This window comes from Ascaphus truei, chromosome 6, assembly GCF_040206685.1.
Source record: "Ascaphus truei isolate aAscTru1 chromosome 6, aAscTru1.hap1, whole genome shotgun sequence".
In the NCBI taxonomy this organism is placed as follows: domain Eukaryota; kingdom Metazoa; phylum Chordata; class Amphibia; order Anura; family Ascaphidae; genus Ascaphus; species Ascaphus truei.
The window spans coordinates 35,775,018-35,787,115 of NC_134488.1; the positions used below are offsets into that span (position 1 = coordinate 35,775,018).

A 12,098-nucleotide genomic window follows, 5' to 3' on the forward strand; every position below is an offset into this window, starting at 1 on the left:
GGCTCAGCATGTCCCACGTATAATATTATTATATCACCAAAGGTTTGCCCAGCATGTCCCACGTATAATATTATTATTATTATATCACCCAAGGACGGCTCAGCATGTCCCACGTATAATATTATTATTATATCACCAAAGGATGGCTCAGCATGTCCCACGTATAATATTATTATATCACCAAAGGATGGCTCAGCATGTCCCACGTATAATATTATTATTATTATATCACCCAAGGACGGCTCAGCATGTCCCACGTATAATATTATTATTATATCAAACAGGGATGGTGAAGAAAGGATGATTTCAAGCCTAAATAATCAATTATGCTATATTCTCTATATAGATATATCCAGCATGTAACCACTTACAATAAGTAATTTAGTATTAAGTTAGAAATTATATTGGAAAATAAGCTGCCTCTAGAAAGATAAGAAGTTAAATCAGTCTGAAGACAGGCAGATGTAGATATGCTTTATGTGATTTAAGAAACGTGGTACGTTTTTAATGTCTGCTGAGTTGAATAGTATATGGTCAAGAGTTTGGATTCAAAGGTTAGTTTAATACTTAGAAAGACAATACAATAGAGAGAGGTCTTAAAAGATAAGGAACATATGATTAACTATAGTTATTTAGTGACAGAACAGAGGTTCTTTTAAATCAAAGTAAATATTGCTAAATTAAGAAACATTGGTTTAAATATTGATAATTAACTAAGAACATTTTGAGCTTACAGTGAAAAAACAAGTGATTGTTATGTTTAGACTGGCTAAGAGAAATGTATAAATATTGCATTTGAATGTACTACAGTATATAGATTTAGAATCCTTTACCACAAAGCTAAGAACAAGCAAGCTAACGATTCTCCACTCTATAACTATATTCTATATGCCTGAATGATGTAACTGACTGAAATTATGCTGTAAGAGATGTTTTCTATTGTCTCTGAATAAATTGCGAAAAGAACCGGGCTGTGGACTATTTGATATATACAGTTAGGTCCGGAAATAGTTGGACACTGATAAAAGTTTTGTTATTTTGGCTGTGTACCAAAATAAATTCAAGTTACAGTTAAATAATGAATATGGGGTTAAAGTGCAGCTTTAATTTGAGGGTATTCACATCCAAATTGGAGGAAGGGTTTAGGAATTACATCTCTTTAATATGTAGCCCCCTCTTTTTCAAGGGACCAAAAGTAATTGGACAATTGACTCAAAAGCTGTTTCATGGACAGGTGTGGGCTATTCCTTCGATATTTCATCATATATTAAGCAGGTAAGAGGTCTGGAGTTGATTCCAGGTGTGGCATTCGCATTTGGAAGCTGTTGCTGTGAACCCACAACATGCGGTCAAAGGAGCTCTCAATGCAAGTGAAACAGGACATCCTTAGGTTGCAAAAAAAAGAAAATCCATCAGAGAGATAGCAGAAACATTAGGAGTGGCCAAATCAACAGTTTGGTACATTGTGGAAAAAATAGAATGCACTGGTGAGCTCTGCAACACAAAAAGGACTGGACATCAACGGAAGACAACAGTGGTGGATGATCGTAGGATCCTTCCATGGTAAAGAAAAACCGCTTCACAACATCCAGCCAAGTGAAGAACACTCTCCAGGAGGTAGGCATATCATTATCCAAGTCTACCATAAAGAGAAGACTTCACGAGAGCAAATACAGAGGGTTCACCACAGGGTGCAAACCATTCATAAACCTCAAGAATAGAAAGGCCAGATTAGACTTTGCTAAACAATATCTAAAAAAGCCAGCCCAGTTCTGGAACAGCATTCTTTGGACAGATGAAACCAAGATCAACCTCTACCAGAATGATGGGAAGAAAAACGTATGGAGAAGGCTTGGAACGGCTCATGATCCGAAGCATACCACATCATCTGTAAAACACGGTGGAGGCAGTGTGATGGCATGGGCATGAAAGGCTTACAATGGCACTGGGTCACTAGTGTTTATTGATGATGTGACAGAAGACAGAAGCAGCCGGATGAATTCTGAAGTGTATAGGGATATATTGTCTGCTCAGATTCAGCCAAATTCAGCGAAGTTGATTGGACGGCGCTTCACTTTACAGATGGACAATGACCCAAAACATACTGCGAAAGCAACCCAGGAGTTTTTTAACAAGAGACAGGGGGTGCCCAATGCTGCATCCCCTGTCTCTTGTTATATACAATTGCCACGCTCAGTAGCTCTCTGGTTGACATAAATATATATTCACTTTGTGGTGGGTGTGGGAGTTTGAGCTTGCTGGGTATCTGTGTTAACCAGGAGTTTTTTAAGGCAAAGAAGTGGAATATTCAGCAATGGCCGAGTCAATCTCCTGATCTCAACCCGATCGAGCATGCATTTCACTTGCTGAAGACAAAACTTAAGGCAGAAAGACCCACAAACAAACAACAACTGGAGACAGCTGCAGTAAAGGCCTGGCAAAGCATCACAAAGGAGGAAACCCAGCGTTTGGTGATGTCCATGTGTTCCAGTCATTGCCTGCAAAGGATTCTCGGCAAAGTATTAAAAATTAACATTTTATTTATGATTGTGTTAATTTGTCCAATTACATTTGAGCCCCTGAAATATGGGGACTGTGTATGAAAATGGTTCAATTCCTAAACGTTTCATACAATATTTTTGTTCAACCCCTTGAATTAAAGCTGAAAGTCTGCACTTCTATTGCCTCTCGGTTGTTTCATTTCAAATCCATTGTGGTGGCGTACAGAGCCAAAATGATGAAAATTGTGTCAGTGTCTAATTATTTCCGGACCTAACTGTATATATATTGAAATGTGGGACGTTCATTTGCATCCATCTAATGAGCAAATCTTCAGATGGCTCAGTGTATACCACGCCACATATAGTATTATTATTATTATTATTATTATTATTATTATCATATCACACAGGGATGGCTCAGTGTATACCACGCCACGTATAGCATTATTATTATTATTATTATTATTATAATATCACACAGGGATGGCTCAGTGTATGCCACACAACATATAATATTACTTACAGGGACGGCTCAGCATGTGCCATGTATAATATTATTTACAGGGACGGCTCAGCATGTGCCACGTATAATATTATTTACAGGGACGGCTCAGCATGTGCCACGTATAATATAATTTACAGGGACGGCTCAGCATGTGCCATGTATAATATTATTTACAGGGACGGCTCAGCATGTGCCACGTATAATATAATTTACAGGGACGGCTCAGCATGTGCCACGTATAATATTATTTACAGTGATGGCTCAGTGTATGCGACACAACAGATAATATTACTTACAGGGACGGCTCAGCATGTGCCACGTATAATATTATTTACAGGGACGGCTCAGCATGTGCCACGTATAATATAATTTACAGGGACGGCTCAGCATGTGCCACGTATAATATAATTTACAGGGACGGCTCAGCATGTGCCACGTATAATATAATTTACAGGGACGGCTCAGCATGTGCCACGTATAATATAATTTACAGGGACGGCTCAGCATGTGCCACATATAATATAATTTACAGGGACGGCTCAGCATGTGCCATGTATAATATTATTTACAGGGACGGCTCAGCATGTGCCACGTATAATATAATTTACAGGGACGGCTCAGCATGTGCCACGTATAATATAATTTACAGGGACGGCTCAGCATGTGCCACGTATAATATAATTTACAGGGACGGCTCAGCATGTGCCACGTCTAATATAATTTACAGGGACGGCTCAGCATGTGCCACGTATAATATAATTTACAGGGACGGCTCAGCATGTGCCACGTATAATATTATTTACAGTGATGGCTCAGTGTATGCGACACAACAGATAATATAATTTACAGGGACGGCTCAGCATGTGCCACGTATAATATTATTTACAGTGATGGCTCAGTGTATGCGACACAACAGATAATATTATTTACAGGGATGGCTCAGCATGTGCCACGTATAATACAGGGACGGCTCAGCATGTGCCACATATAATATTCTTATTATATCACGTAGGGATGGCTCAGCATGTGCCACGTACCATTTCTCAGACGTGGCTCCTGGCCCGGGCCTCGCGCCCACATTGGAGGTTTGGGTCCCGTTCAGAAAAGTCGATCCAGGAATGAAAGAATTTTACCTCAGAAACTACCAGGTATCACTCACCCAACTGCTACATCACTCACCCATGTCATCACTGCTACATCACTCACCCATCTGCTACATCACTCACCCATGTCATCACTGCTACATCACTCACCCATCTGCTACATCACTCACCCATGTCATCACTGCTACATCACTCACCCATCTGCTACATCACTCACCCATGTCATCACTGCTACATCACTCACCCATGTCATCACTGCTACATCACTCACCCATCTGCTACATCACTCACCCATGTCATCACTGCTACATCACTCACCCATGTCATCACTGCTACATCACTCACCCATCTGCTACATCACTCACCCATGTCATCACTGCTACATCACTCACCCATCTGCTACATCACTCACCCATGTCATCACTGCTACATCACTCACCCAACTGCTACATCACTCACCCATGTCATCACTGCTACATCACTCACCCATGTCATCACTGCTACATCGCTCACCCACCTGCTACATCACTCACCCATGTCATCACTGCTACATCACTCACCCATCTGCTACATCACTCACCCATGTCATCAATGCTACATCGCTCACCCATCTGCTACATCACTCACCCATGTCATCACTGCTACATCACTCACCCATCTGCTACATCACTCACCCATCTGCTACATCACTCACCTCTCTGCTACATCACTCACCCCTCTGCTACATCACTCACCCATCTGCTACATCATTCACCTCTCTGCTACATCACTCACCCCTCTGCTACATCACTCACCCATCTGCTACATCACTCACCCATCTGCTACATCATTCACCCCTCTGCTACATAACTCACTCCTCTGCTACATCACTCACTCATCTGCTACATCATTCACCCTCTCCTACATCACTCACCCATCTGCTACATCACTCACCCCTCTGCTACATCATTCACCCCTCTGCTACATCACTCACCCCTCTGCTACATCACTCACCCCTCTGCTACATCACTCACCCCCTGCTACATCACTCAGCGTTCTGCTACATCACTCACCGCTCTCCTACATCACTCACCTCTCTGCTACATCACTCATCCCTCTGCTACATCACTCACCTCTCTCCTACATCACTCACCTCACTGCTACATCACTCACCCATCTGCTACATCACTCACCTCTCTGCCACATCACTCACCTATCTGCTACATCACTCACCTCTCTGCTACATCACTCAGCCCTCTGCTACATCACTCAGCCCACTACTACATCACTCACTTCTCTGCTACATCACTCACTTCTCTGCTACATCACTAACCCCTCTGCTGCATTACTCACCACTGTACTACATCACTCACGCTCTGCTACATCACTCACCCCTCTCCTACATCACTCACTTCTCTGCTACATCACTCACCCCTCTATTACATCACTCACCCCTCTGCTACATCACTCACCCTTCTGTATCTGCTTCAGCTCCATCACAGAGCGAGTGAGTGTGTCAGAGCTGTGCAGCTGCTACGAGACATCGACGCAGGAACAGCAGAGTCTAATGTCCTGTACTCCGACTTCCACCTGCAAACTCTGAAGGTGCCAGGCTCTAATACACAGAGCTCTCAGGGGTCCAGGCTCTAATACACAGAGCTCTCAGGGGTCCAGGCTCTAATACACAGAGCTCTGAGGGTACCAGGCTCTAATACACAGAGCTCTCAGGGGTTCAGGCTCTAATACACAGAGCTCTCAGGGGTCCAGGCTGCAATACACAGAACTCTGAGAGTACCCAGCTGTAATACACAGAGCTCTGAGGGTACCAGGCTGTAATACACAGAGCTCTGAGGGTACCAGGCTGTAATACACAGAGCTCTGAGGGTACCATGCTGTAATACACAGAGCTCTGAGGGTACCAGGCTATAATAATACACAGAGCTCTGAGGGTACCAGGCTGTAATACACAGAGCTCTGAGGGTACCAGGCTGTAATACACAGAACTCTGAGGGTACCAGGCTGTAATACAAACCCTCTTAAATAATTTCTACACCACTTTGTCTCCTTCTCTGTCGCCCCCCCTGTCCCCCCCCCCCTGCTCCCCCCCGCCCCCCGCCCCCCTGTCCTCTCTCTCAGGACAGGATAGACCTAAGCAGGGTAGCTGTGATGGGTCACTCCTTCGGGGGAGTGTCCGCTCTGCTGAGTCTGGTGAAGGATGATGTGTTCAGGTGAGAGCTGCCATTAGATCTGTATAAAAAGCAGCACCCCTCCACACCTCCAAACACTCCCGTCTGCACAAAACTGAGGAGAGTGCTGTCACCCACTGCTTCCTCTCTCCTCACTCACTCTCACCCACTGCTTCCTCTGTCCTCACTCACTCTCACCCACTGCTTCCTCTGTCCTCACTCTCACCCACTGCTTCCTCTCCTCTCACCCACTGCTTCCTCTCTCCTCAATCACTCTCACCCACTGCTTCCTCTGTCCTCACTCACTCTCACCCACTGCTTCCTCTCCTCTCACCCACTGCTTCCTCTCTCCTCACTCACTCTCACCCACTGCTTCCTCTCTCCTCACTCACTCTCACCCACTGCTTCCTCTCTTCTCACTCACTCTCAACCACTGCTTCCTCTCTCCTCACTCACTCTCACCCACTGCTTCCTCTCTTCTCACTCACTCTCACCCACTGCTTCCTCTCCTCTCTCACCCACTGCTTTCTCTCTCCTCACTAACTCTCACCCACTGCTTCCTCTCTCCTCACTCACTCTCACCCACTGCTTCCTCTCCTCTCTCACCCACTGCTTCCTCTCTCCTCACTCACTCTCACCCACTGCTTCCTCTCTCCTCACTCACTCTCACCCACTGCTTCCTCTCTCCTCACTCACTCTCACCCACTGCTTCCTCTCTCCTCACTCACTCTCACCCACTGCTTCCTCTCTCCGCACACTCTCTCACCCACTGCTTCCGCTCTCCTCACTCACTCTCACCCACTGCTTCCTCTCTCCGCACTCACTCTCACCCACTGCTTCCTCTCTCCTCACTCACTCTCACCCACTGCTTCCTCTCTCCGCACTCACCCTCTCACTCCGTTTCTCTTTCTTTCGCCCTTCACTATCTTCCTCTCCCCCTCTCTCCGTCCCTCACTCTCGCTCCTTGCCTTTCTCCCCCTTTCGCTCTATCTCTCTCTTCCTCACTCTCATCTCTCTCCCCCCCTCCCTCTCTCTCTGGCCTAGGTGTGCGGTTGCACTCGATGCCTGGATGTTCCCCTTGGAAGATGCTTTATACCCAAACATCCAGAAGCCGACGTTATTCATCAACACTGAAAACTTCCAAACAGCTTCGAGCGTCCGGAAAATGAAGAGACTGAGTTCAGGGAACATGGAGAGCAAAATGCTGACTGTGCTGTGAGTGGGAGATCACTATTAATGCTGCTGTGTGTGTCACTGGGTGTTTCCTGGTGACTTGCCGGTGTTACCTGGTGACTTGCCGGTGTTACCTGGTGACTTGCCGGTGTTACCTGGTGACTTGCCTGTGTTTCCTGGTGACTTGCCGGTGTTACCTGGTGACTTGACGGTGTTACCTGGTGACTTGCCTGTGTTTCCTGGTGACTTGCTGGTGTTTCCTGGCGACTTGCCGGTGTTTCCTGGTGACTTGCCGGTGTTTCTTGGTGATTTGCCGGTGTTACCTGGTGACTTGCCGGTGTAACCTGGTGACTTGCCGGTGTAACCTGGTGACTTGTCGGTGATTCCTGGTGACGTGCTGGTGTTTCCTGGCGACTTGCCGGTGTTTTCTGGTCACTTGCTTGTGATACCTTGTGACTTGCCAGTGTTACCTGGTGACTTGCCGGTGTTACCTGGTGACTTGCCTGTGTTTCCTGGTGACTTGCTGGTGTTTCCTGGCGACTTGCCGGTGTTTCCTGGTGACATGCCGGTGTTTCTTGGCGACTTGCCGGTGTTTCTTGGCGACTTGCCGGTGTTACCTGGTGACTTGCCGGTGTAACCGGGTGACTGGCTGGTATTACCTGGGGACTGGCTGGTATTACCTGGGGACATTCTCGTGGTCTCTGGTGACTTGCCGGTGTTTCCCGGTTTTAGGGGCACCGTCCATCAGAGTCAGACGGATATCGCCTTCCTGACAGGGCCTTTGGTGAACAGAATCCTTGGCCCTCGTGGATCGATGGATCCATCGCATTGTCTGGAGGTTACAGTTAGGTCAGCGCTGACATTCCTGCAGCAGCACCTGGGTGAGAGTCTTGTGGGATCAGCATAAAACTATCCATATTAGTAACTAAACGGACTAAATTAATACAACTCACCAAATTAAACTAAATAAGTGTATCTGACTAAACAAATCTATGTGCTCTTAACTACATTCATCTCTCTCCCCTGTGCTGAGTGCTCTCTCCCCTGTGCTGAGTGCTCTCTCCCCTGTGCTGAGTGCTCTCTCTCTCCTCTGTGCTGAGTGCTCTCTCTCCCTTGTGCTGAGTTCTCTCTCTCACCACTGTGCTGAGTGTTCTCTCTCCCCTGTGCTGAGTGCTCTCTCTACCCTGTGCTGAGTGCTCTCTCTCCCCTGTGCTGACTGCTCTCTCTCCCCTGTGCTGAGTGTTCTCTCCCCCCTGTGCTGAGTGTTCTCTCTCCCCTGTGCTGAGTGTTCTCTCCCCCCTGTGCTGAGTGTTCTCTCCCCCCTGTGCTGAGTGTTCTCTCTCCCCTGTGCTGAGTGTTCTCTCTCCCCTGTGCTGAGTGTTCTCTCCCCCCTGTGCTGAGTGCTCTCTCTCTCCCGTATTTAGTGCTCTCTATCTCCCCCTGTGCTGAGTGCTCTCTCCCCTGTGCTGAGCTCTCTCCCCTTTGCTGAGTGCTCTCCCCTGTGCAGAGTGCTCTCTCTCCCCTGTGCTGAGTGCTCTCTCTCCCCTGTGCTGAGTGCTCTCTCTCTCCCCTGTGCTGAGCACTCTCCCCTGTGCTGAATGGTCTCTCCCCAGTGATGAGCACTCTCCCCTGTGCTGAGCACTCTCCCGTGCTGAGTGCTCTCTCCCCTGTGCTGAGTGTTCTCTCTCCCCTGTGCTGAGTGCTCTCTCCCATGTTGTCTCTCCCGTATTGAGTGCTCTCTCCCCTGTGCTGAGTGCTCTCTCTCTCCCATGTTGTCTCTCTCCTGTATTGAGTGCTCTCTATTTCCCCCTGTTCTGAGTTCTCTCTATCTCCCCTTGTCCTGTATGCTCTCTCTCCTGTGCTGAGCACTCTCTCCCCTGTGCTGAGTATTCTCTCTGTCCCCTGTGCTGAGTGCTCTCTCCCCTGTGCTGAGTGCTCTCTCTCCCCTGTGCTGAGCACTCTCTCCCCTGTGCTGAGTGCTCTCCCCTGTGCTGAGTGCTCTCTCCCCTGTGCTGAGTGCTCACTCCCCTGTGCTGAGTGCTCCCTCCCCTGTGCTGAGTGCTCTCTCACTTCCCTGTGCCTAGCACTCTCTCCCCTGTGCTGAATGGTCTCTCTCCTGTGCTGAGCACTCTCTCTTCTGTGCTGAGTGCTCTCTCCCCTGTGCTGAGTGCTCTCTCCTGTGCTGAGTGCTCTCTCCCCTGTGCTGAGTGCTCTTGCGTCTCCCCCAGACCTGGCCGGTGATTTCCCGCGGTTGGATGATCTGAGTGAGGAGATCAGAGCTCACGTCGTTCCAGACTCTCCCCTCATCCACTCCAGCAAACTGTAAGAGCACTGGAGGAAGCCACGGACCTAGCCACGAGCCTGGGCCCTAAGCAGCCACAGATCAGGCACTAAGCAGTCACGTGCCGGCAGCCTGGAACTAGCAGAGGAAGAGTACAGGACGGTCCCTGTCTGCTGTCACATTGAAAGGCCCCTGTGGGACTGGGGCCGGTGAGATGCAGTAAGCAGAAACAAAGACTATTGTTGGTAAATAAATGGCCCTGTTTTTGTACGAGTACAATGTCCTTTAGTCTTTGTTACAGAGGAGGCTGTAGAACTGCTGCTGGGTGCACTCGCGATACAGACATTGGCTCTGACAGCTACACGGCCTGCAGAGAAATCACTGCCTGTGATGTGATCTGCCAACACCAGACATAGAAGCATCATCAATTGTGCAAGACTCTTATATAAGGATTAGGGGAGGGAAGGGGATATAAAGTGCAGGACCCCGTTTCTAGAAAACAGCAGCGGGATGATGATGATTATTAAACAGAATATAAATAAGTCTGAGCCCAGTTGAGGCCGATGTGCGTTTAGGTAAAAGCGGATGTCGGCGACGGCCCTATAACTCCTTTACACATGAGGAAGACGAGGCTGGCAGATAATAAATGTTTATTAGGCTCCGATCAGAGGATGAGTTTAGAGCCACTGCACAACCTGGGGGTGGGAGCATCGCAACCTCGCAGATAAATAGCGGTGAAAGGCAGAGCCAAAGGGAGACTGGAACGGGAGAAACGGGAGCTGTGTATTCTAAAACTAGGGAGGAATGAGCGGTGTAACCTAGAACTGGAGATCAGTTAGTGGAATAATCTAGAACTGGAGATGAGTGAATGGTATATCCTAGAATTGGAGATACAAACCAGCGCCTACAGAGTCCCATATAGGAAAAAAGTTCAGTCCAATGGTAAAGAAGTGTCCAGAAATGTCCAATCTTGCACTTCACGCTCCACAGCAAGATGTTACAAGAAGCATGTGATGCAAAGAGAGAGAAAAGAGAGAAAAATCATAGTGCAACAATGCTACAGTATAAACACATAAGACAAACAGGACAAGACAATACTAGACAAACACAAGCAAGGCTGACAAATAATACAAGAGTTAATTTAATACACAAAAAATAAAATGAACAAGGCAGATGACGGATCCGGTGGTAAAACCGGAATCCTACTTACAGGACGTCCTGTAAGTAGGATTCCGGTTTTACCACCGGATCCGTCATCTGCCTTGTTCATTTTATTTTTTGTGTATTAAATTAACTCTTGTATTATTTGTCAGCCTTGCTTGTGTTTGTCTAGTATTGTCTTGTCCTGTTTGTCTTATGTGTTTATACTGTAGCATTGTTGCACTATGATTTTTCTCTCTTTTCTCTCCCTTTGCATCACATGCTTCTTGTAACATCTTGCTGTGGAGCGTGAAGTGCAAGATTGGACATTTCTGGACACTTCTTTACCATTGGACTGAACTTTTTTCCTATATGGGACTCTGTAGGCGCCGGTTTGTATTGTTGTTTTTTGCTTTGTACTAACTGTGTTTTGGGTTAGTTTCACTCGGCAGCCTAGCCTTACATCATTAAGGTATAGTGTGTAAGGTCACACACATTTTTCATCACCTTATATGTTTATATACACTGTTTATTATATATTCACAGCCTTTTAGCGCTATATACACCATTCTTTTTTTCCTAGAATTGGAGATGAGTGAGTTGTATATTCTACAACTGGAGGGAGTGAGTGGTATAATCTAGAATTGGAGATTAGTGAGTGGTATATTCTAGAACTGGAGAGAGTGGTATATTCTAGAACTGGAGATGATCGAGTGGTATATTCTAGAAAGGAGACGAGTGAGTGGTATATTCTAGGAGATGAGTGAGTGGTATATTCAAGAACGAGATGAGTGAGTGGTATATTCTAGAACTGGAGATAAGCATGTGGTATATTCTAGGGCTGAAGATGAGTGAGTGGTATATTCTAGAACTGGAGACAAGAGTGGTATATTCAAGAACTGGAGACGAGTGAATGGTATATTCTAGAACTGGAGATGAGTGAGTGATATATCCTAGACCTTGAGATGAGTGAGTGGTATATCCTCGAACAGTGGTGCGCAAACTGGGGGGGCGGGAGATTTTTCTGGGAGATGCGGGCGGTTGCAGAGGCCCCGTGCGGAGGATCGCGTGAGGCCTCTGCAACGCTATACTTACCGAGGTTCAGCCGCTCTGTGACTCCGCAGGGTCATGAGACGTGACATCACACATGTCAAATTACGCCGCGGGTCATATGACATGACATGACCCCGCAGCGTCATTTGATGCAGGTCTAAAGTAGGGAGGGGGGCG

At 46.9% G+C, this 12,098-nt stretch overlaps 1 protein-coding gene across 1 annotated transcript in view; it reads left to right on the top strand.

Moving 5' to 3' along the window:
- Positions 1 to 9,973, top strand: part of PAFAH2 (platelet activating factor acetylhydrolase 2) — a 28,631-nt gene extending 18,658 nt beyond the window's left edge. Inside the window, exons 5-10 of the mRNA XM_075603976.1 lie at positions 4,019 to 4,154; positions 5,580 to 5,693; positions 6,225 to 6,316; positions 7,319 to 7,489; positions 8,180 to 8,328; positions 9,676 to 9,973. Coding sequence (XP_075460091.1) covers positions 4,019 to 4,154; positions 5,580 to 5,693; positions 6,225 to 6,316; positions 7,319 to 7,489; positions 8,180 to 8,328; positions 9,676 to 9,773 — 760 coding nt within the window. The 3' untranslated portion in view covers positions 9,774 to 9,973. The remainder of the gene's footprint in view (positions 1 to 4,018; positions 4,155 to 5,579; positions 5,694 to 6,224; positions 6,317 to 7,318; positions 7,490 to 8,179; positions 8,329 to 9,675) is intronic.
- The last annotated feature ends 2,125 nt before the right edge of the window (positions 9,974 to 12,098 follow it).